This window comes from Salmo salar, chromosome 03, assembly GCF_965601325.2.
Source record: "Salmo salar chromosome 03, fSalSal1, whole genome shotgun sequence".
Lineage (NCBI taxonomy): Eukaryota > Metazoa > Chordata > Actinopteri > Salmoniformes > Salmonidae > Salmo > Salmo salar.
The window spans coordinates 23,470,314-23,496,105 of NC_138293.1; the positions used below are offsets into that span (position 1 = coordinate 23,470,314).

General features: G+C 42.5%; 2 protein-coding genes across 8 annotated transcripts in view; both read left to right on the forward strand.

Moving 5' to 3' along the window:
• The window catches only part of LOC106599465 (nuclear receptor coactivator 2), a 64,827-nt gene extending 48,402 nt beyond the window's left edge, over nt 1-16,425 (forward strand). For 2 of the 6 annotated variants that reach the window (XM_082973368.1, XM_082973369.1), the window contains exons 17-22: nt 5,391-5,468; nt 5,733-6,216; nt 8,408-8,591; nt 9,316-9,511; nt 13,566-13,658; nt 14,065-16,425. In XM_082973368.1, the coding sequence (XP_082829494.1) occupies nt 5,391-5,468; nt 5,733-6,216; nt 8,408-8,591; nt 9,316-9,511; nt 13,566-13,658; nt 14,065-14,076 (1,047 nt within the window). In that variant the 3' untranslated portion in view covers nt 14,077-16,425. The remainder of the gene's footprint in view (nt 1-5,390; nt 5,469-5,732; nt 6,217-8,407; nt 8,592-9,315; nt 9,512-13,565; nt 13,659-14,064) is intronic. The other 4 variants (XM_082973372.1, XM_082973370.1, XM_082973373.1 and 1 more) reach the window with 4 other exon arrangements.
• Nucleotides 16,426-17,603: 1,178 nt separating this feature from the next.
• LOC106599461 (solute carrier organic anion transporter family member 5A1) overlaps nt 17,604-25,792 on the forward strand; it is a 31,835-nt gene continuing 23,646 nt past the window's right edge. The window contains exons 1-2 of one of the 2 annotated variants that reach the window (XM_045714647.2): nt 17,604-17,801; nt 19,592-20,998. In XM_045714647.2, coding sequence (XP_045570603.2) covers nt 20,035-20,998 — 964 coding nt within the window. In that variant the 5' untranslated portion in view covers nt 17,604-17,801; nt 19,592-20,034. The remainder of the gene's footprint in view (nt 17,802-19,591; nt 20,999-25,792) is intronic. The other variant, XM_045714648.2, reaches the window with a different exon arrangement.

Genomic DNA, 25,792 nt, shown 5'->3' on the forward strand with positions numbered 1-25,792 from the left:
TATACCTGCTGGAGCGCGTGCTACGGGTTGGTGCTGCTATGGTGACCAGTGAACTGAGATAAGGCGGGGCTTTACCTAGCAAAGACTTTTATAGATGACCTGGAGCCAGTAGGTTTGGCGACGAATATGAAGCGAGGGCCAGCCGACGAGAGCATACAGGTCGCAGTGGTGGGTAGTATATGGGGCCTTGGTGACAAAACGGATGGCACTGTGATAGACGGCATTCAATTTGCGGAGTAGAGTGTTGGAGGCTATTTTGTATATGACATCGCCAAGGTCAAGGATCGGTAGGATAGTCAGTTTTACTAGGGTATGTTTGGCAGCATGAGTGAAGGATGCTTTGTTGTGAAATAGGAAGCTGAATCTAGATTTAATTTTGGATTGGAGATGCTTAATGTGAGTGGAAAGCGTTTATAATCTAACCAAACACCTAGGTATTTGTAGTTGGCCACATATTCTAAGTCAGAACCGTCCAGAGTAGTGATGCTGGACAGGCGGGCAGGTGCGGGCAGCAATCGGTTGAAGAGCATGTGTTTAGTTTTACTTGCATTTAAGAGCAGTTGGAGGCCACGGAAGGAGAGTTGTATGGCATTGAAGCTCATCTGGAGGTTAGTTAACACAGTGTCCAAAGAAGGGCCAGAAGTATATAGAATGGTGTCATCTGCGTAGAGGTGGATCAGAGAAGCACCAGCAGCAAGAGCGACATCATTGATGTATACAGAGAAGAGAGTCGGCCCAAGAATTGAACCCTGTGGCACCCCCATAGAGACTGCCAGAGGTCCGGACAACAGGCCCTCTGATTTGAACTCTGTCTGAGAAGTAGTTGGTGAACCAGGCAAGGCAGTCATTTGAGAAGCCATGGCTGTTGAGTCTGCCGATAAGAAAGCCTTGGCCAGGTCGATGAATACAGCTGCACAGTATTGTCTCTTATCGATGGTGGTTATGATATCGTTTAGGACCTTGAGCGTGGCTGAGGTGCACCCATGACCAGCTCGGAAACCAGATTGCATAGCGGAGAAGGTACGGTGAGATTCGAAATGGTCGGTGATCTGTTGACATTCGAAGACCTTAGAAAGGCAGGATAGGATATGTGTGTGGTGTGTGTGTAACAGTTTGGGTCAAGAGTGTCTCCCCCTTTGAAGAGGGGGGTGACCACGGCAGCTTTCCAATCTTTGGGGATCTCAGACGATAAGAAAGACGTCGAACAGGCTAGTAATAGGGGTTGCAAGAATTGCGGCGGATAATTTTAGAGAGGGTCCAGATTGTCTAGCCAAGCTGATTTGTAGGGGTCCAGATTTTGCAGCTCTTTCAGAACATTGGCTATCTGGATTTGGGTTAAGGAGAAATGGGGAAGGCTTGGGCAAGTTGCTGAGGGGGGTGCAGGGCTGTTGACCGGGGTAGGGGTAGCCAGGTGGAAAGCATGGCCAGCTGTAGAAAAATGCTTGAAATTCTCAGTTATAGTGGATTTATCAGTGGTCACAGTGTTTCCTAGCCTCAGTGCAGTGGGCAGCTGGGAGGAGGTGCTCTTATTCTCCATGGACTTTACAGTGTCCCAGAACTTTTGAGTTTGTGCTACAGGATGCAAATTTCTGCTTGAAAAATCTAGCCTTAGCTTTCCTAACTGCCTGTGTATATTGGTTCCTAACTTCCCTGAAAAGTTGCATATCGCGGGGGCTATTCGATGCTAATGCAGTACAACACAGGATGTTTTTGTGCTGGACAAGGGCAGTCAAGTCTGGGGTGAACCAAGGGCTATGTCTGTTCTTAGTTCTACATTTTTTGAATGGGGCATGCTTATTTAAGATGGTGAGGAAAGCACTTTTAAAGAAAAACCAGGCATCATCTACTGACGGAATGAGGTCAATATCCTTCCAGGATACCCGTGCCAGGTCGATTAGAAAGGCCTGCTCGCTGAAGTGTTTTAGGAAGCGTTTGACAGTGATGAGGGGTGGTCGTTTGACCGCAGACCCATTACGGATGCAGGTAATGAGGCAGTGATCGCTGAGATCCTCTTTGAAGACAGCAGAGGTGTATTTGGAGGGCAGGTTGGTTAGGATTATTTCTATGAGGGTGCCCGTGTTTACGGATTTGGGGTTGTACCTGGTAGGTTCATTTGATAATTTGTGAGATTTGTCACATGCTTCGTAAACAACAGGTGTAGATTAACAGTGAATTTCTTACTTGGGGGCCCTTCCCAACAATGCAGAGAATTAATAATAGAAAGATGACACACGGAATAAATACACAATGAGGAACAAAAACTTGACTATATACACAGTGTATTGAGTCAATGTGCGGCAGTATGAGGTAATTGAGGTAGATACTAAATGTTAATATGGGTAGGGGTAAATTGACTAGGCAACGGTATGGATAATAAGCAGTAGCAGCAGTAAATGTTATGAGTCAAAAGAGTTTGTGCAAAGGGGGGTCAATACAGATAGTACAGGTAGCTATTTGGTTAACTATTTAGCAGTCTTATGGCTTGGGGGTAAAAGCTGTTCAGAGTTCTGTTGGTTCCAGACTTGGTGCATTGGTACCGCTTGCTTTGCAGTAGCAGAGTGTCTTTGACAATTTTTAGGGCTCTCTGACACTGCTTGGTATAGAGGTCCTGGGTGGCAGGGAGCTTGGACCCAGTGATTCATTAGGCTGTACTCACTTCCTTTCTGTAGCTCTTTGCGGTTGGATGCCAAGCAGTTGCCATACCAAGCTGTGACACAGCCAGTCAAGATGATCTCAAATTATTTAGGCTCTGAGCGCCCATGCCAAATCTTCAGCCTCCTGAGGGGGAAGAGGCTTTGTTGGTGTGTGGGCCATTAAGTTAATTTCTTAGTAATGTGGACAAAGGAAGTTCAAGCTCTCGACCCGCACCACTACAGCCCTGTGGATGGGCTGTTTTGGCCCTCCGTTTCCTGTCGTCCACCATCAGCTCATTTGCATTGCTGACATTGAAGGAAATGTCATGGCACCACACTGCCAGGTCACTGACCTCCTCCCTATAGGCTGTCTCATTGTCGTTTGTGATCAGGCCTACCCCCTTGTGTCATCTGCAAACTTAATGATGGTGTTGGAGTCGTGCATGGCCACGCAGTTGTGTGTGAACAGGGGGTACAGGAGGGGACAAAGCACGCACCCCTGAGGGGACCCCATGTTGAGGGTCAGCGTGGCGGATGTGCTGTTACCTACCCTTACTACCTGGGGGCGGCCCGTCAAGAAGTCCAGAATCCAGTTGCAGAGGGAGATGTTCAGTCCCAGGGTCCTGATTTAGTGATGAGCTTGGAGGGCACTATGGTGTTGAATGCTGAGCTGTAGTCAATGAACAACATTTTCTTCTAGGTTTCCTCTTATCCAAGGGCAGTGTGGAGTGCAATTGAGATTGCATCATCTGTGGATCTGTTGGAGCGGAATGCGAATTGGAGTAGGTCCAGGGTGTCTGGAATGATGATGTGGATGTGAGCCATGACCATCAAAACATTTCATAGCTACAGATGTGAGTGCTACAGGGGCGATAGTCATTTAGACTGGTTAATTTGGCATTATTGGGCACAGGGACTGTGGTGGTCTGCTTGAAACATGTAGGTATTACAGATGGGGTCAGGGAGCGGTTGAACATGTCAGTGAATGCCAGGTGGTCAGTGAATGCTCTGAGTATTCCTTCTGGTAATCCATCTGGCCCGAGGCCAGAAGAAAGGAAAGGTTCACCCAATTTGAATGTTATATCGTTTTTGTGCATCTCTGAGTGATGTACGATTGATTCCCTGGATAATTCCATGTTTTCATGTGTATCTGAGTTGTTGGCCTTCAAGCAGGGAGAAATCCATCCGGTATGACGTAGCACCGGGATAGTTGCTCTCACTATACTGGTAGTTAATAGAAATACGACTTTTGGATTGCGAAAAACGTCTATCATAGATTTCAATACAAACTGATGTCATAACTCGGGAGGTTGTCTTCTCTCGAATGAGCCATTGATCATATTTGAACGATATTCCTACCTCGAGAAATGTGTAATTTAACGGAGGGTCTAGCACATTATTCCCATTTGTCTGCCTCTTTAGTCCAGGGTGCATTGCATAGTGCCATTGCCAGAGATATTATAAAAAGTAGATAGGAGTCCAATGAATGAAGGAACGTATACCGTCCCACCCAGCAGACTGTCGACCAATCGCGTCCACTTTGTAATTCTGCTTCACGCAGTTGTTAAGCTAATCGTCATGCAACCCCTTCTCAAAGTCAGTGTGTATGTTGAGAAACGTGCTTATTTTCCTCGAAAGTACGTAATTTCACGATTCCAAAGCTCCTTGTCCCAGAATCACCCAGAATACACCGTGTGGCCCATTGACGTAGCATGGGCAACGTTTCCCATCACCTCGAAAGTATATCTGTCGTTGCGAATGTTAGGTTGGGCGTTAGGTTGAACATGGTGAGATTGTAGACTCCTAAATTGATAGTGCATTTTGTTTTAGGTGATTTTACAGATACCTAGCTATGTTACATGCTGATATTGTCTTTGGTATTACTGTGTGTAGCTATGTTTGCTTGCTACCTGCCTAGCTAGCCAGCTAGCCCATAGATAGAGTGTATTTTGTAGTCGACTTGAGCTGCAACACATTTCCAGAACGATTTTCCAGGTTCCCACCAACCTTATAATGCCAAAATGAAACATTTGTTCGCAAAAAAATATTTTCACATATTAGTTTTATTTAACACTGTAAATGAAAGGAATTGGTATTTTAGGGTGGATTTTTCCTTTAACCTGTTTAAAGGTCTCACTCACATTTGACCTAGAGTTTGTGCATGCATTGATATGTAGGCTACGTGTGCCTTTTAAAAATGTATGTAGTTCTGTTCTTGTCCTAATGATGTTCTGTATTATGTCATTCTGTATTATGTTTTGTGTGGACCCCAGGAAGAGTAGCTGCTGCTTTTGCAACAGCTAATGGGGATCCTAATAAAATACCAATACATTGACTACAGAGAGCGAGATCACACAGTCATCCGGAACAGCTATTGCTCTCATGCATGGTTCAGTGTTGCTTGCCTCAAAGCGAGCATAGAAGGCATTTAGCTCGTCTGGTAGGCTCGCGTCACTGGGCAGCTCGTGGCTGGGTTTCCCTTTTGTAATTCGGGATAGTTTGCAAACCCTGCCACATCTGACACGCATCAGAGCTGGCATAGTAGGATCCATCTTAGTCCTGTATTGACACTGCCTGTTTGATCGCTCGTCAGAGGTCGTAGCAGGATTTCATTACATTATAAATGAAGTGCAGTATCATAAATGTCTTTGGATTTCACCAAGTAATGGGTCTAATAGAATGTAAAGGGCTATGTAATTAACACATTTAAGTCGGTTAAATTCAACAACAAAATTTTTCTTTTTCTTATTTCCTCAGCAGAATCGTCAGCCAATGATGAATCAGATGGGTGTGTCCAACATGAACCTGCCTCTCAGACCCAGTGTACCCAACCAGGTTAGTCAGAATACTGTAGCAGATCATTGTGAGTTTGCATCCCAAATGGCACCCTATTCCCTAGAAATAAAGGTTAAATAAATAAAAAATAAACTTCAAATATAGTGTACTTCTTTTGGCAGCACCCTATTCCCTATATAGTGTACTACTTTTGAGCAGGCCCTATAGGGCTCTGTTCAAAAGTAATGCACTTTATAGGGAATAGGGTTCCATTTGGGCTGCACACTAAAAGTCTAAATGTGTCTTGTCTGTCTGTCCTTCTAGGGAACCCTGAATGCTCAGATGTTGGCCCAGAGACAGAGGGAGTACCTGAGTAACATCCTGCGCCAGCAGCACGTCCACCAGAGAGCCATGCTGATGCGGGCCCAGGGCCTCAACGCCCCCCCCAACATGGCTTCAGCGGCTGGGGCAGTGGAGCCCTCACAGTCCCCTGGCATGGCCCCTGGTTCCATGGGCACCAACCCTCGGATCCCCCAGGCAAACCCCCAGCAGTTCCCCTACCCGGCCAGCTACGGTACTGGTCTTACGTCCCCGCCACCCTCCACCAGCCCCTTCCCCCCGCTGTCCCCTGGTCTCCCTGGGGCTCAGCAGCTCCTCTCCCCTCTCCACTCCTCCCCAATCTCGCATGGCTCCTCCCAGATGAGTCTAGCTAACCAGCAAGGGATGATGGGAAACGTAGGTGGCCAGTTTGGAGCCGTAGTGAATCCACAAATGCAGCAACACCGTGCCTTCCAGTTTCCCAGCTCAGGTATACTGTAATATAATACTGCCCGGTCACCTCGCTGTGTGGCTTCCTGTCACAGCTTTTGGTTTAATTTCAACTGAAAAATGTTTAATCATACGTGGGTTTAATTCGGTGGCTGCATGACTGTAGTGGTATTTGTTTCTCATACATACTCCATGGTGGTTTAGCTGAACAGCTGCCAGTAAAATAGTATACTACCGGTCAAACGTTTTAGAACACCTACTCATTCAAGCATTTTTCTTAATTTTTTACCATTTTCTACATTGTAGAATAATAGTGAAGACATCAAAACTACTAAATGACACATATGGAATCATGGAGGAACCAAAAATGTTTTAGATTTTAGATTTTTCAAATAGCCACCCTTTGCCTTGATGACAGTTTTGCACACTCTTGGCATTCTCTCAACCAGCTTCATGAGGTAGCCACCTGGAATGCATTTCAATTGTGCCTTAAAAGTTAATTTGTGGAATTTCTTTCCTTCTTAATGCGTTTGAGCCAATCAGTTGTGTTGTAACAAGGTAGGGGGTGTATACATAGCCCTATTTGGTAAAAGACCAAGTCCATATTATGGCAAGAACAGCTCAAATAAGCAAAGAGAAACAACAGTCCATCATTACTTTAAGACATGAAGGTCAGTCAATACGGAAGATTTCAAGAACTTTGAAAGTTTCTTTAAGTGCAGTCGCAAAAACCATCAAGCGCTATGATGAAATTGGCTCTCAAGAGGACCGCCACAGGAATGGAAGACCCAGAGTTACCTCTGCTGCAGAGGATTTGCTTCATGGTTGATTTGCTGAAAAGAAACCACTACTAAAGGACACCAATAAAAAGTGACTTGCTTGGGCCAAGAAACGCAAGCAATGGACATTAGACCGGTGGAAATGTGTCCTTTGGTCTGGAGTCCAAATTTAAGATTTTTGGTGCCAACCACCATGTCTTTGTGATACACGGTGTGGGTGAACGGATGATCTGTCCGCATGTGTATTTCCCACCGTGAAGCATGGAGGAGGAAGTGTGATGGTGCTTTGCTGGTGACACTATCTGTGATTGATTTAGAATTCAAGGCACACTTAACCAGCATGGCTACCACAGCATTCTGCATCGAGACGCCATCCCATCTGGTTTGGGCTTAGTGGGACTATCATTTGTTTTTCAACAGGACAATGACCCAACACACCTCCAGGCTTTGTAAGGGCTATTTGACCAAGAAGGAGAGTGATGGAGTGCTGCATCAGATGACTTGGCCTCCACAATCCCCTGACCTCAACCAAATTGAGATGGTTTGGGATGAGTTGGACCGCAGAGTGAAAGGAAAGCAGCCAACAAGTGCTCAGTATATGTGGGAACTCCTTCAAGACTGTTGGAAATGCATTCCAGGTGAAGCTGGTTGAGAGAATGCCAAGAGTGTGCAAAGCTGTCATCAAGGCAACAGGTGGCTATTTGAAGAATCTCAAATATAAATACATTTTGATTTGTTTAACACTGTTTTTTGGTTACTACATGATTCCATATGTGTTATTTCATAGTTTTGATGTCTTCACTATTATTCTACAATGTCAAAGCCAAGATAAAGAAAACCCCTTGAATGAGTAGGTGTTCTAAAACCTTTGACCGGTAGTGTATGCCTCATGTAATCTCACAGGTCTATCTACCTAAAGATATCTGAGGACTTGTGATCCATAGTATTAACTCATTGTCTCTCATGTTAGTCAAAACAATCCATTACATATGATACAGGGATAAGAATTACTAACAGCATTATCAGATGGTTTCATGTTGGTGTTCACATGGATGTTGGTGGTGGCTGAGCTGTAGAATTAATTTTTTTCCTCTCCTTCTCTTATTCATTCATATGACTGTATAGATTTGATTGTGAAACGTTTTTGACCAACTGCATGTACTTTACTTTGGCTCTTCATGTATTTCTGTTTCTTCATTAACATATCTGCGGTAGTCAACTACAACACATAGCTTATCTTTAGCCTGGTCCCACATCTATTTGTAATTTTGGCAATTCCATTTCTGTCATTGTCAAGCCAAACATGGGATGACAAGGAGTTGGAATGGTGGAACAAACTGACTGGCATTCAAGCAATCTTATCTTGACAATGAAATGAATGTTTAGGTAACGTCTACTGTACTCTCCACCCCTCAGTACTGATAACAAATGTCTCCTCCCTGGTCCTGTCAGGTATAAACCAGCAGCAGCAGGACGCAGGCTTCACAGGAGCCACCACCCCCCAGAGCCCCCTCATGTCCCCCCGCATGAGTCACGCCCAGAGCCCCATGATGCAGCAGCAGGCCCAGGCCAACTCCTCCTACCAGCCCTCCTCTGAGATGAATGGCTGGCCTCAGGGCAACATGTCAGGAAACAGGTGAGACTGACTGGCAGCTCTAACTGGATCTTTGATCAAAATCAAATTTTATCACATGCGTCAAATTTTTATTTAACCAGCAAGTCAGTTAAGAACAAATTCTTATTTACAATGACTGCCAATCCCGGCCGGATGTGATACAGCCTGGATTCGATCCAGGGTGTCTGTAGTGAAGCCTCAAGTACTGAGATGCAGTGAGTTGCGCCACTCGGGAGCTAAAGCGTTAAAATAACTATGCATAGATAATAACCAGAGAGTAGCAGCAGTGTGTGGTGGGGTGGGGGTGGGGGGGGGGGAGAGAAACAATGCAAATAGTCTGGGTAGTCATTTGATTAGCTGTTCAGAGACTTATTTGATTAGCTGTTTAGAGTCTTATGGCTTGGGGGTAAAAGCTGTTAAGAAGTCTTTTGGTTGCAAAATTCAAGTAACTTCGGAAAGGGTTTCCAGGAAGTCCTGGTTGGAGGATTCCCTGAATCAGGAGGAAATAAACATATCTGTAATTCTTCATCCAGGTTTTCTGGAAAACCAGAATTTTGCAACCCTACTCCTAACCTTTGTATTTAGTTGTCGTGGTAATGATCATAGACTTATATGTTTTGCTTCTGCATGAATCTACACTGTCTGTAGGATGTATCCAGTATGCTCTCATGATACACATTTTCATCAACCTGGGGTAAAATCTGTGATTGAACATGTACCTTTTGATTTCCATGCTCTGTTTCAGCATGTTCACACAACAGTCTCAATCTCAGCAGTACATGCCCCAACAGTCAAATGGTGGAATGTACACCGGCACAAACGCAAACCTGAACATGAACATACAGGGTGTCCCCATGGCCTCCAACGGCAACATGAACCAAGTGTCAACAGGCCAGATGACCATGCCTACAGGAAGCCTGTCCTCCATGGACCCTGAGCAGGTGTGTGTGTGTCCAGTTCAAGTTCCACCCACTCTTTTGTGTACTTCAGTTTCTCTTTATCATTTAGAGGTACTTTTACAGAAACTAAAGTTAAATCTGATTTAGAAATTAAAATGAAAGAAAAAAAGAACACCATCTTAGAAAAAGCCAATAAAAAATCTTTACAAGCTAAAGAAGGAAAATACAATTTCATAACTATGATCTTTTACTTTTGAAGAGAGCCAACAACTACAGGTTAAACTCAAATAAAGAATACTACTTAATGGCAAATAAAGCTGTAAAATATCTCTCACCTCTCGCTAAACCAGTTAGAATTTTAAAAGATAAAAACTGTCAAATCGCGTTGTTTCTAAATACAATCTTCAATGAAAATGTATATGAATCAAAATTATACAGTTGGATGGATCCTATAGCCTTCTTAGACTCAACAACTCTGAAGCATTTATCAGCAGAAAAAGTATCATCACTAAAAACAGAGATTACTCAAGAAGAAATATTAGATACTGTTAAAACATTTGCATGGAGAAAAGCACCAGAAATTGATGGCTTTCCCATAGAATTCTATTCAACATTTTGGGACAAAGTAGCCCCCCTATTTACACAAATGACAACACGCGTCACTCAACTCAGTGCTTCCTAGTTCCATGTATCAAACAGTTATTTCAATTATATTAAAACCAGGAAAATCTGTAGTCCCCTGCTGATAATAGACCCATAAGTTTAATAAATTGTGGCAAAATAATAACAAAACTTACACGCAATAGAATGGCAAGTCTTACCAGACTTGATACACATCAATCAAACAGGCATTATTGAAAATAGACACAACCAAGAACATGTCAGTTTAATACACAACAACAACAAAAAGATATACAGATTTATCAATAATGGCTGATGCCAAAAAGGCTTTTGACTGTCTTGAATGGCCTTTTCTATTCAAAACTTTGGAAGCTTTCAACTTTCCATCTGAAATAATACATTTACTAAAAATATTGCATAAATGTCCCTAAGCAAAAATATACACAAATACAGTTGAAGTTGGAAGTTTACATGCATACACTTAGGTTTGAGTCATTTAACTTGTTTTTCAACCACTCCACAAATGTATTGTTAACAAACTATAGTTTTGGCAAGTCGGTTAGGACATCTACTTTGTGCATGACACAAGTAATTTTTCCAACAATTGTTTACAGACAGATTATTTCACTTATAATTCACTGTATCACAATTCCAGTGGGTCAGAAGTTTACATACACAAGTTGACTGTGCCTGGGCCTCCCGGGTGGTGCAGTGGTCTACGGCACTGCATCGCAGTGCTAGCTGTGCCACCAGAGATTTTGGATTCGAACCCAGGCTCTATCGCAGCCGGCCGCGACCGGGAGGTCCATGGGGCGACGCACAATTTGCCCAGCGTCGTCCGGGTTAGGGAGGGTTTGGCCGGCAGGGATATCCTTGTCTCATCGCGCACTAGCGACTCCTGTGGCGGGCCAGGCACAGTGCACGCTGACCAGGTCGCCAGGTGTACGGTGTTTCCTCTGACACATTGGTGCGGCTGGCTTCCAGGTTGGATGTGCATTGTGTCAAGAAGCAGTGCGGTTGGGTTGTGTTTCGGAGGACGCATGGCTCTCGACCGTCGCCTCTCCCGAGTCCGTGCGGGAGTTGCATCGATGAGACAAGACAGTAACTACTACCAATTGGATACCACGAAACTGGGGAGAAAAAAGGGGTATAAAAAAAGTTGACTGCCTTTAAACAGCTTGGAAAATTACAGAAACTTTTGTCATGGCTTTAAAGCTTCTGATAGGCTAATTTACATAATTTGAGTCAATCGGAGGTGTACCTGTGGATGTATTTCAAGGCCTACCTTCAAACTCAGTGCCTCTTTGCTTGACATCATGGGAAAATCAAAAGAAAATCAGCCAAGACCTCAGAAAAACAATTGTAGACCTCCACAAGTCTGGTTCATACTTGGGAGCAATGTCCAAATGCCTGAAGGTACCACTTTCATCTGTACAAACAATAGTACGCAAATATAAACACCATGGGACCACGCAGCCTTCATACCGCTCAGGAAGGGGACGTGTTCTGTCTCCTAGAGATGAACGTACTTTGGTGCAAAAAGTGCAAATCAATCCCAGAACAACAGCAAAGGACCTTGTGAAGATGCTGGAGGAAACAGGTACAAAAGTATCTATACCCGCTGTAAAATGAGTCCTATATTGACATAACCTGAAAGGCCGCTCAGCAAGGAAGAAGCCACTGCTCCAAAACCACCATTAAAAAAGCCAGACTACGGTTTGCAACTGCACATGGGGACAAAGATCGTACTTTTTGGAGAAATGTCCCCTGGTCTGATGAAACAAAAATAGAACTGTTTCGCCATAATGACCATCGTTATGTTTGGAGGAAAAAGGGGGATGCTTGTAAGCCGAAGAACACCATCCCAACCGTGAAGCACGGGGGTGGCAGCATCATGTTGTGGGGGTGCTTTGCTGCAGGAGGGACTGGTGCACTTCACAAAATTGGTGGCGTCATGAGGATGGAAAATGATGTGGATATATTGAAGCAACATCTCAAGACATCAGTCAGGAAGTTAAAGCTTGGTCACAAATGGGTCTTCCAAATGGACAATGACCCCGAGCATACTTCCAAAGTTGCGGCAAAATGGCTTAAGGACAATAAAGTCAAGGTATTGGAGTGGCCATCGCAAAGCCCTGACCTCAATCCCATAGAAAATTTGTTGGCAAAACTGAAAAAGCGTGTGCGAGCAAGGAGGCCTACAAACCTGACTCAGTTACACCAGCTCTGTCAGGAGGAATGGGCCAAAATTCATCCAACTTATTGTGGGAAGCTTGTGGAAGGCTACCCGAAACATTTCACCCAACAATTTAAAGGCAATGCTACCAAATACTAATTGAGTGTATGTAAACTTCTGGCCCACTGGGAATGTGATGAAAGCAATAAAAGCTGAAATAAATCATTCTCTCTACTATTATTCTGACATTTCACATTCTTAAAATAAAGTGGTGATCGTAACTGACATAAGACAGGGAATTTTTACTATGATAAAATGTCAGGAATTGTGAAACTGAGTTTAAATGTTTTTGGCTAAGGTGTATGTAAACTTCCGACTTCAACTGTTATACATTATCTGATTTAAATTGCTTTAGAATTGGGCACGACAGGGATGTCCCCTCTTCCCCCCTCCTATTTGCACTGGCAATTGAACCGCTTCTTAAAACTGAGGGTGGTTTTTCAATTCCAAGACTGGAGGGTTATCAACTTGCTACCTAAAGCTTTTACTTGCGGCATATAGTTAAATTCACTAAAGCGGAACAATGGGTACATATTGATGATCCTCATCCCCAGAATATTTTTACGTGTCTATTTTCAAAGGATAAAGCTAAGAACATTAACAACTTCATAGTTAAGAACACTATAACAATATGAAATGTATTCTACAAGAACCAATATCACTCTCTAATACCACATCCTTATGAAACAATCCTTGGATAACCTTTCAGAATTCACAGAAATTGGTCCACATGGAAAAACTAAAGGTATATAAACCGTAAATGACTTGGTGACAGGAAATGCACTGAACAAAAATATAAATTCAACATGCAACAATTTCAAAGATTTACTGAGTTACAGTTCCTGTAAGGAAGTCAGTCAGTCAGTCAATAGAAATGAATTGGGTGCTTATCTATGGATTTCACATGACTGGGCAGGGGCTGGCCTGGGAAGGCATAGGCCAACCCACTTGGGAGCCAGGCCCACCCATTGGGGAGCCAGGGCCCAGCCATTCAGAATGAGTTTTTCTGCACAAAAGGGCTTTATTATGGGGTATTGTGTGTAGATTGCTGAGGAAATTGTTTTATTTAATCCATTTTAGAATAAAGCTGTAACGAGACAAAATGTGGAAAAAGTCAAGCGGTCTGATTTTTCTTTCCAAAGGCACTGTATAAGGAATAGTGTGTAGTTTGGGAGGTAGCCGTAGTGTGGTGATGTAGTGGAACATCAAACAAGTCTTTGGGTGTTCCTACTACCACAGGTGAATCATGATAATGCCTTGAGACGAAGGGATAGCATCATTCTAGACCGGTTGGCTGGAATTGACATGTTAACACAAGGTGACACAACTCCAGTGAGTAACGCTTCATCTTCTGTTGTTGTCTGCCCAACATTAGGGATTAGTGTATTTAAAAATGTTTACACATCAAAACAGACAGCACCGATAAGGGCCTACTTCCCATGTCCTTATAATCCCCTGTCTCTCTTTCGAATGTTGTCAGTCGTATTTCACTAAATTCTGCCCTTTTGTCCCCCACAATGAAATTGGATGGGAGACTGTGGATCTGTCTCCGGTCCTATGATAGTTAGATATGATATCTGACACCACTGGCCCGATTTTGACTAAACTTGGGTGAATGATGTGTCTTGCCATAGAGATCTGGCATTTACAATATTACACTGATTGGCCTAAGGGGGGCAGTATAGCAATCAATGGAAATGTTGCCTTGTTTAAATCAAATAAACATTTTCTTTTTCAGAACTATTGCTGACCCCGGTCTATTGTTGGACAACACGGTTTACAAAAGGTCAACACCCAATGAAAACACTGGCATCCAACCAATCAAGGAGCTCCTGCAGTTCTCCCTGAACCAACCAACCGCATTCACCTTAGTGTGACTTAGGTCCTTCCCAAATAGGCTACACGCAGACACACACACACCGACACTTGCCCCCCCACGACCACCACACATAGAAGCAAAACTGATCCTGTCAGCAGGCATCTGGTCAGATAAATGTATTCATTTCAGGGGATAGAATGCAGACTATGGCTCCCCTCAAATGCTCTTTACTTCTCTTTTTAGGTATTTTCTTAGTAACAATATTTTCTTTGTCTGATCGTTTCTTTGTATGCACAGGTGTGAGACAAAATTATATCACATGGTTTCAAAAATTAAATAAGTGATATTATAAATGGTTTGAAGAGCATAAACTATACAATGATGTTAATTTTGAATGGTTACATTGTAAAGCCTGACTAAAGTAGTCACTTGAAAGGTTTATAAAATAATTGTTTTACAGGTATTTATCGTTTTTAAACTTGAGAAACTTTCTTTGTATGAAACTATAAAAAGGGGGCAAGGGTTAAGTTTCTTAACAAGTATCCCTTAATGGTACCTTACTGTGTCTATTTGAATTACATATTTTAGGTCCTGTAGTTTCAGATGAAATTGTCAAATGACTCCCCCTGCTGCGATATGTATGAAGGTGAATGTTCATAGTTTGTATATATTACAGTATAGATTAATTAATTAAGATGTATTTTTTTCTCTCTAGCCTGGTGTTACGACCACTGAAATTTGACTTCACAGTCATACCGTTTGTGTTGGATTAACTAACAAAGGACTGTTTATCAGGGTTCCAACCAATTGCGTAAGGATTTTTCCTTGCACTTCACCTCGACCTCATCACAATGAAAGGAATGGACAGACCTACCAACAGGCATAACTGAATACTTTAGGGTGCTCTGACTGTGCTAATTTTGTATGCTGGCCTATAAAAAAGCTGGAAGTGTAAAATGAACAGGTAATATGTATTTTTCAAGCCATATTCCTGTACTATTCCCGTTTTTGTTTATCGTCTGTAAGCACATAGCAAATAGGAACTCATAGAATTTACACAAAAATTTAGTAGAATGTGAAAATTCCAAATTGTCTGCAAACACTGAAATGAAGTTGGGCTCACATAATCATGTGTTTAATAATGTGTGGCCAGAAAATATCTATTTTGTAGGTTTGCACTGGTTATTATGTCACTCTGACGATGCAAAGGATATTTCAATTTTTTTGTGATGGCCAATTTCTCCCAATTAATGAAACATTTTCCTAAACAAGGCATTATTAAAGAGTTGGGCAAAGTTTTAAGATTAGGATGCTCTGATATAAATATATATTCAACAACAAAAAATGTATAGAACGATGTACTGCTCTCATTGCAAATCCAAAGATGTTATTACTACCTTTAAAATAAACTGAAGCCATGTGTTAACTGTGTTAACAGCCTTTTGTAAGGCATGCATTTTGGCAATCATGACGACAAGTTAAGGAAAGAGTCTGCATACAAATATAACTCGCATAGTTTGGTTGAATTGATTTTTTTTCTTCAATTCTGACTGATCAAGACTTTTTTTGTTGTCAAATGTGTTATGAATTTATAGTTTGCTATTTTATCAATTGGTAAATATTACATGCAAGTACCTTAACATGCTAAAGACCTAGCATAATGCCTTAGACCTGTTGTTCTGTCATGTGCATTGCTGTGAAGTTGAAAGTTGTATCATATATGTATAGTGAAGTGACAATACTGAAGAGTGCATTGTTATTCAGTGGCCGTATCTGAAGTGGCACCTTATTCACTACATATAGTGCACTACTTTTGAGCAGGGCCTCTAGGGCACTATATAGGGAATAGGGTGTCATTTTAGATGCAGACAATGTACTTGTGCTATGGTTAGACTACTACACCCCTGGTTTATTCAGTTGGTTTTCAGATCTTTCTTTTTCCCACATTTTATTTGTGATCAGTGAGTTTTATTATTTGTACAATTGTTTCATATTTTGACTTTAAGATGAGTATGTAAACAATGGTAAATCAAAGCAATATTGTAAAACATGAGTTTTTTGTGTAGAAAGCTCAGTGTTGCAGTTCAGAGATGTTTTTCGAGGTGTGATGTTCATATTAAATATCACTTCACCTGCATCAATGTTTATCCAGAGTGGGAGCATTTATGTAAAAAGTTTTATTTACACCTTATGCAAGCTGTTGACTAATATTGCTTTTGCCAATGCTGCTTGCTAATTTATGATTTATGCCATTGTAAATAAATTATTTTTTATTGTTGATTGACGTGTAATTACTGATTGACTTGGTCTACAATTCATGTCCCTGTCCCATAAAAGACACATGGTTGACAGTTTGGTAAGACATTTAACTAAGGTTTCCAGAATGTAATTATTCAGTTGTACACGAAAACACATAACAATCGTAGTAAGACTGAACAAATTATCAAATCAGTTAGCCAAACGTACAACTAACTAAGAGGTAACTCTGGGTCTTCCTTACATGTGGCGGTCCTCGTGAGAGCCAGTTTTATCATAGCGCTTGACGGTTTTTGCAACTGCAGTTGAAGAAATTTTCAAAGTTCTTGAAATTTTCTGTATTGACTGACCATGTCTTAAAGTAATGATGGACTGTCGTTTCTCTTTGCTTATTTGAGCTGTTCTTGCCATAATATGGACTTGGTCTTTTACCAAATAGGGCTATCTTCTGTATACCAACCCTACCTTGTCACAACAACTGATTGGCTCAAACGCATTAAGAAGGAAATAAATTCCACAAATTAACTTTTAACAAGGCACACCTGTTAATTGAGATGCATTCCAGGTGACTACCTCATGAAGCTGGTTGAGAGAATGCCAAGAGAGTGCAAAGCTGTCATCAAGGCAAAGGGTGGTGACTTTGAAGAATCTCATCTGAAATATATTTAGATTTTTTTTTAACAATTTTTTGGTTACTGCATGATTCCATGTGTTATTTCATAGTGTTGATGTCTTCACTATTATTCTACAACAGAAAATAGTAAAAAATTAAGAAAAACCCTTGAATGAGTCGCTGTCTCCAAACGTTTGACCACATGGTTGGGCCATCCAAGCACAGGTACCCAACAAAACTAAGTATTACTTAAAAGTATTTTTTTATTTACACCCCTTTTTTTATTTACGCCATCCAGTAAAGCTGGTAAATGCTACTATATCAGTCTTTTAAAAAGTTGTATGAAGTGAACATGTTTCCGAATGCAACAAAGTCACGCATGAATTGAGAGGATGTTATCACTGGCAGGTGCCAGATGCAGGAGCAAACCGACAAGTGATCACAAGTCTGCAGTGACCATTAACAGCTGTATGGTCAAGTACTGGGCTTTGTACAATAAGCTGATTCTAGATCGTTTTTTAGGGGCAACTCCCCCTCTCCCTCCCGACGACACTTCCGCCCCAGTAAAATCGAACCAATAAGGTGACTCACTCAGTCGGACGCTGCAGAAGCCTATAAACTGGGTTGTGGTAAACATCTCAGATGTTCTTCAGTGAGAGGGTTATAATGTACAGCTTGCTACGGTATAGGATGACGATGGTTTTATCAAGTGCAATTTGATAACGGCCGTCAAATGGGATTTTCGTAGGAATTAAGGGCCCTGATATTGCTTAAAATCGTCAGGTTGGTAAGTAAAATGTGTTAGTTAACGTTGTGTTTTCATCCACAGCTACAACGCGAGTTTACAAGCCTGCCACCAGCAGATCATCAGCCGTTCACCAGAGCTAACCGCGGCTTTTAGTTAGTTAGCGTAACGGTAGGCTATGCCTACTCTGTGGGGATTGTATTGAAAACAGGTTCACGTCGGTAAATGCTAAATAGACAGTCACCGTTTTTTAGTAACATGTCCATTTTTATTCAATGCCAAGACTGGTTTAATTTGTTCGTTTTCATGTCTAGGTACTGGTAGTTACAGTACCCAGCTACTCGTTAACGTTGCCTTGGGAGAAGCCAAGGGTTTACAGCTTCCCCTGCTTTGGGTTCTCAACTGGACGTATCGACCACAGCTGGCTATAGCTACAGATTGTTACACCAGATAATATGATTTAAGAAATATTTTTGCCATCCATTACTGGGAGTTACAGGTTACGTACTGTTTGGTGTAACATATCATTTTCGACCAACCTTTAACTTGGCGATGCTAGCTATCTTCGTTCTCGATTTGGCCAAACATGTAACGTTATTTGAAACGTCCTTGTCCAGTTGCAGGTGGTGTTTGAATTTAGAAAATGTTCCATTATTTAAGTAAAAGAATTGTTTTGTTCAATCTAGAATTCCTACAATGTGTACGCTGCTATCTTGTCTTGCAAATATGTTCTATTTAGACGGGTGAGTGTCAGAATGACATGCCGCACTTTGGGGTGGACCCACCTGTCTCTATCATGGAGAGATTTAGTCTCTGGCCCGGGTTGCCCTTGGGAGGAGTTTGTGCCGGGTGAAAAGTGATTTGCATTAGTTTTGGAACTGAGCGTGAGCCAGGTGCCCCGCTCTGGCGATGGCGAAGTTCACTCAAAACAAAGGTGATGTAATAAGCAGGATTCTGCCTTTTCACATCTAGATATGATTGCTTTTGATATAAAACGCTTTATCTGCCTTCCCAATGAAAATGTATGTTTCTGGATGATGCACCATGCTGCCTTGTTGACAACATGGCCGATTGGTGCAGATTTACAGTATGATTTGAGATGGGCGCGCCTCTCCTCTTTCGCCCAATTATATTACGGGCCATTGCCCGGTTCAACCTGGGCCAGCATAATAGAATTCACTCAATATTTAAAATTGACAAGATGGCGGCGTACACATTGTTGCATTACTTCATGGAGCAAAACAATTATTTTAACTGTATCTTCTAACATCTTCTAACATTTTTAGAAGATGTATGTTTGGCCTAATCGAGAACAAAGATGGTATCGTTAAGGTTGTTTTAAAAAAAGAAATCTGCTACACCAAACAGTACCTAACCTGTAGCTCTCAGTACAAAAAAATATTTGGTTAAATCACATTCTGGTGTAGCTAATCTGGCTCCATGTGATCTACAATCCCGACACTCTGTTTTAACGTTTATAAACTTCAATGATCCTCACTTGCGATATGGTTTTGGAAACAAACATACTGTCACATCAAAATAATTTCACAAATGCAAAATATACACTTGCTATATACGGTTTAATTTACAACACTATTCTGGCTTTCTCCTTTCGTTACTCATCGATGTTCAGAGATGCTTTGATGGCTAATTAGAACAGGTGGTTGGATGTCTCTGTCCTCTGTAAACAAGTGCTGTAACATGAAAAAAATGGCCGGTGGGAACCCTAACCCTATACAGCTTATGACAATGATGACATCTAACTAGAGGGTATGGAGGGAGGTGAAAACATTCAATATGTCTGAAATGTATCATTTTTTTCTTAATTGAAGGTGATTCCAAGGGAACCATGTCAACACCACTGTGTCATCTGCCCATGTCTGCCATTTTCTTTCTGCTTGACTCAAAACACCAACATCCTCCACCACCTGCCAAGTAGTGATGGTGAGATCCTGCAGCAAATCTAGCTAGCTGAAGGCGTGCGAGTCAACGAAACTAGCGGCCTCGAGCTCAGAATCACATGCCAGCAGAGCACAAGTGTTTGCGAGATAAACAGAGGCAGTGCTGCTTACAGCAACACTGATAAGCCAATGCAGAAACCATATGCCCATATTTTCTCAATATTATTGGGCCTGGCTTGCAGCCTGAATCAATTTTTTTTTTACTGGATGAAATGTGTATGTTATAGTGTAAGTGGTGTCAGAAATTGAATGCAGTGATTGGACTTTTAAACCTACACTTGTGAATTCAGCCATCTCAACAACCACAAAACATAATGGCTTCGAGGGACCACGAAAAGACAGGGAGTGAACTGTCAGAACCCCTTCAAATGGATCATGAGTTATTGAGTCAGAATCAGGACCCTGCTGGGAGTAACTTCATGTCCAAAAGTTTGCCCACTCTGAATGACTCAGGCCAGCAAAGCAAGGCCTTGTTGACCAAGTCTATGCAGCAACAGGTGTCAATAGCCGAGGACAAGAGTACTGAATTCATCCAACTCCCACAGAGGATAAACCTGAACCAACCTTTACCTGAATCCCCCACCAGGACTAATGTTAACTATTCCCCTTCCAGGTCTAGTGTGGTGGGGATGAGTCGTTCATTTAACACAGAGACGCAGGTCAGCAAACCCAGGCGTGAAAATCCTACGAGACTACCCCTGATGCGTTTACCCACTAGGAAATACATCAGTGTGATTCTCGAAGACTCTCGCTGTTTTTTATGCTGCATGTGCTACCTGACATTCATCCAGTCACTGATGGTGTCTGGCTACCTTAGCAGTGTCATCACCACCATAGAGAAGAGGTACAGCCTCCGGAGCTCTGAGTCTGGCCTGCTCGTCAGCTGCTTTGACATAGGCAGTCTGCTGGTGGTGGTTTTCATCAGTTACTTCGGAGGCCGAGGGCAGAGGCCCAGATGGTTGGCCGTGGGTGCAGTGTTTATAGCAGTCGGAGCAGCACTCTTCTCCTTGCCTCACTTCATCTCCCCTCCGTACCAAATCCTGGAGGTGAACTCATCACGGGGCAATGAAGGCCTGTGTATGAACAACGGCAGTGGCAAGGACTTCCTGGATTTGTCCTCCTGCCCCAGAGACCAAGAGGGTAATGAACACAACCTGTACGTGGCCCTATTCATCATAGCACAGATCCTTGTGGGTATGGGGTCGACGCCCATCTACACCCTGGGTCCCACCTACCTGGACGACAACGTCAAGAAAGAGAACGCCTCACTTTATCTTGGTAAGTAACTGTGTGTCTGTCATGGGGTTTGAAAGATGTGAAGATTACACCAACCAAAGTTAATAAACTACTAGGACATAAAGGAAGGTAGCTCAGCTAGCAAATATGTGTTGATCAGGCCCAGGGCTCCAGACCAACATTATCCCCTGGTGGCACTGGTACCACAACATTTTTCAGTTAGTTGCAGCATCCCGTGATTTGGTTGCACCATTATTTTTTTCCGGTATCACGCAATAGAAAAGTATCATCTTATAAAACCTTTTTAGGATTAATTTACTTGTCTGAAAGCTCAAGTCACTTGTCACCCCCCCTAAAAAAATGGTCTGTAACAGCATAGCTTGTTGGTTGACGGAAGGAACCACTTCATAAAATAACATTGATTATTATCACTGGACGATGGATGGCTGCTGGTCTCTGATACCATGAATTATATCTCTTGCCGTTGTGGCCTTGAGCAAGGCACTTAACTGCACTGATGGGCTACTGTATAAAACACATGATCCGTCAACCCTCCATCTGGAGAGCTGCTGGGTGTGCAGGCTTTTGATCCAACCCTGCTCAAACACAAGTCTGCTTATCAAGGTCCCGTTGAGCAGCTGTTTTTTTTTTTTTTTTTTTTTTACAGTGTGTTTTGAGCAGGGCTGGAGCAAAAGCCTGCACACCCAGTAGCTCTCCGGGAGAATGGTTTTCCGCCCTGCAGCATTACAATCACAACCAAATACTTGTTATGTCTTTATGAAATAATTCACTCATTCAATGAACCGGGATTAAATGGCTGAGGTGGGCGATGTAGCTACTAACACATGTTTGTCTATTTGTAAGGCTAAAATATTCACTGTTCAGGGTAGATCTTGACAGCATAGTTACTTGTAAATTAGGCTATTCTAAGAATATTTTTTATACTTTGTCAGAATTACGTGGCCAATATTGAATGGAGGAGAATCCTAGCTTAGCAATGGTGTCAGAATTATTTCTTAACACCCAAGTTTGAGCTCTTGCGACTGTTCTACAACTGGAATATGCAGCATTGGTTTCATCAACTGTGCACCTGTATCAACTGTCCATTTGCGGTTATTCTCAAGTACCGGTGGAAAGGTATTTTAGGTCATGGCAATGACATTAATGCATGCTAAATAGTTAACTAGCAAGATTACCAGCCAAACTACACAATGTTTTGAATTGGCTATCTAGGTAGTCTGTTGTGCAGTATATCATTATTTTACCTGCTGTGCAATGTCTCCTCTCTCTCTCAATGACCCACTGGCACATACACAGGTGATGCACACACCATGACTTTTCCAGGATTTTCATTGCTGACCAAAAATGTGCTTTAACTGAGCAAGTAATTCACCAACTAGCAATGCACACACACTAGGCTCGCTTTGAACTCAAACGCTTCTCACGACTGCATGGTTGAAAGACTACTCATGCCTGCCAACGCAGAACTACAATTATGCTCCGATGCCCTCTGCAGTGATTGGAAGGACAGCGCCCAACACATCGCATCCGGAAGACACTTGATCCAGTTCTGATCGGAATAGCCTGACTCTTTGATATTGGGATTATTTTATGAACTTGTTTTTTACTTGTCCGTTTGGACAACTTAAATCTACTTGTCCAACAATTTTTTTCTTTCTTCTTGCAAGCCTACAAGCGTTAATGTCATGCCCAGAGATTACTGAGATGGTATTGAAGAAATAAGTTGTTTAATCATCTTTTCATGTTGTGACTCAAAATATTAATGTGCAACCTTATCCAGTGATTATGTATTTTGGGTAGACAATTATGCTATTGTTATATTTTACTGTTAAAATAGGGCTCCAGAATTAGCCTAGGTAGCTGCTAGTGGGCACTAGATCTCCAGTATTGTCTAGGCTTAATGTGCTCAGCTGGTAATACACTTGTCTCCAACGACTGGTTCGTACATAACATCCAACATGAAGCCTACAAAGGTATCGGCGTCCTCCTTAACTGGCTTTAACGGCGTGCCGCCGGAAGAAAACGGGAAAAATATGCGTACTGTCTTAATATAACCACATTTTCCGACTGTTGCACACTGTGTTCAGCCAATCAGGTTGCAGTTTACCTCTGTTGCGCCCAGCATTCAGCAAAGTAGCATTAGCCATTTTAGCTTCTTTTCCACCTGTCTCTGTCTATACACAAGGCCTTACAATACACATTTGTGTATTACCAAATTGGCTACTTAAATTTTTTTAAAATTTTTTTTACCCCTTCTCCCCAATTTCGTGGTATCCAATTGGTAGTTAGTCTTGTCTCATCGCTGCAACTCCCGTACCTCGGGAGAGGCGAAGGTCGAGAGCCATGCGTCCTCCGAAACACGACCCAACCAAGCCGCACTGCTTCTTGACAGAATGCCCACTTTACCTGGAAGTCAGCCACACCAATGTGTCGGAGGAAACGCCGTACACCTGGCGACCGTGTCATCGTGCATGCGCCCCACCCGCCACAGGAGTTGCTAGTGCGCGATGGGACAAGGACATCCCTGCTGGCCAAAACTTCCCCTAACCCGGACGACGCTGGGCCAATTGTGTGCCGCCCCATGGGTCTCCCGGGCTGGCTGGCTGCGACAGAGCCTGAATTCGAGCCAGGATCTCTAGTGGCACAGCTAGCAACTGTGCTGCAGTGCCTTAGACCACTGCGCCACTCGGGAGTCCCGGCTGCTTAAACTTTGACTTCAGTTATTCGATCAAGCCTTGTCCCTTTCAACTGTCGTCCTAGATCTTCTCCTTCCAGTGCTCTGAAACAATGTGAACTCATTAAGGCCTTAACACTGAAAAGAAAAGAATAGTTATGAAACAGGCTTGTATTCTGTGGTGGCCTGGTGCCTGCCTCCATTACACTCAGAGAAAAAAACCTACACAAAGGGATTAGCTCCTCGGATGTGTCCCAAATGGCACCCAATTTTTTTTTTATATATAGCGCACTACTTTTGACCAGAGCCTTCTAGGGTACCAATTGGGACACAGGCCGTAGTCGCCTTTCTTCTCCTCAATCCTGTCTCTAATGATGTTCTTGTGGAAGGCCAGTTCACAAAGGAGTTGGTGCTTTGATCATGCGGTCTGTCATTTGGTGCCAACCAGCAGTATGGTGGCTGGTTATGCATTGGCCAGGATGTGAGGGGATGGCCCATCAGGACACACCCGCCTGGCTGGAACACACTGTATTAAATGACACCCATCAGGGCTCTGGTCTAAAGTAGTGCACTACATAGGGAATAAGGTGTCATTTGAGACAGCCTAGAGTGGACAACGCTAATGATCCTTGACAGATCTCTGGTCAGTATAGCCACAGACAGTTACTCTGTGAGGACAGGACTGTTGGGTAATATAGCAACGGTTTATTCATTGTATGTTCATGGAGTTCCAGGAAGAGCCATTTATAAACTTTGGAAATGAGAGAATGGACCTATAGTTAGTCCAAAAAAGGCTAGATAACCAATGGTCTTTACCAGATTAAGAGGGTGCCTGCAGTATCCTATAATCTGAGATTGTGTATATATAATCTGAGATTATATATAATCAGTGTATGAGATTTTGTTGCTACTAGAGTTATTACGTAGGTCAAGTTATGAGGAGTGTGGACATGTCTCACCAACAAAATACAAAATTTTCTGCGACTGCACTACTAATAATATAACAACAAGAACGGGTGGACCGACATCATCCTGAAACAAAATATTATTTTATTCTGAGCGTTATGTTATTTAAAGAGGCACACGTTGAAACAGATCCAAAAGAGGGGGTGTTCCATGAGAGATGAATACTGAAAAAAATTGGTCCGTGTTATCATTAAACAGAATAAAAGATTATGCCTCTCAGCACCACCAATAGATGCATGGCAATTCAAGTAGACCAAATACAGTAAGAAAACGTATCTATTTCACATAGTGCCTAGTGCAAGTCTATGCACCCCTTGCACAGTTTTTTTGTATTTTTTTTGCCACATTTTACTGCCTTAAAATTAATGATTTTATAAAAAGGGATTAAGCTGGATTTTTTTCCCCCCTACCAATCTAAACAACCTGCTCCACATTTTCACAGTGAAAGAGAAATTATAAAACATTTTCTAAATGTATAAAAATGAGGCAATCAAGAAATCTTGTCTTCCCACCCCAGAGATAATACTTGGTGGAAGGACTTTTGGCAGCAATTACAGCTGTGAATCCATTTGAGTAAGATTCTGCCAACTGCACAACTCTTAAGGGCGACATGCACTGAGTTTACAAAACATTAGGAACGCGTTCCTAATATGAGTTGCACTCACGTTTTCCCTCAGAACAGCCTCAATTCATCGGGGCATAGACTACAAGGTGTCAAGCGTTCCACAGGGAGGTTGGCTCCAATGCTTCCCACATTTGTGTCAAGTTGACTAGATGTCCTTTGGGTGGTGGACCATTCTTCATACACACAGGAAACTGTTGAGTGTGAAACCCAGCAGCATTGTAGTTCTTGACACACTCAAACCGGTGCGCCTGGCACCTACTACCATACCCTGTTCAAAGGCACTTAAATATTTTGTTTTGCCCATTCACCCTCAATGGCACACACAAACAATCCATGTCTAAATTGTCTCAACTAAGGCTTAAAAATCTTGTAACCTGTCTCCTCCTCTTTATCTACACTGATTGAAGGTGATATCAATAACATGCTGACTATACCGCTCGCGTCACATACGCTAGCGTTGCAAAATAAATTCAGAAATCTATATTATCGTTGTTCGCGCGCCAACGAGTGTCTGCGTTGCCAAGGGCTGAAATAGAAGTCAGTTCTATTT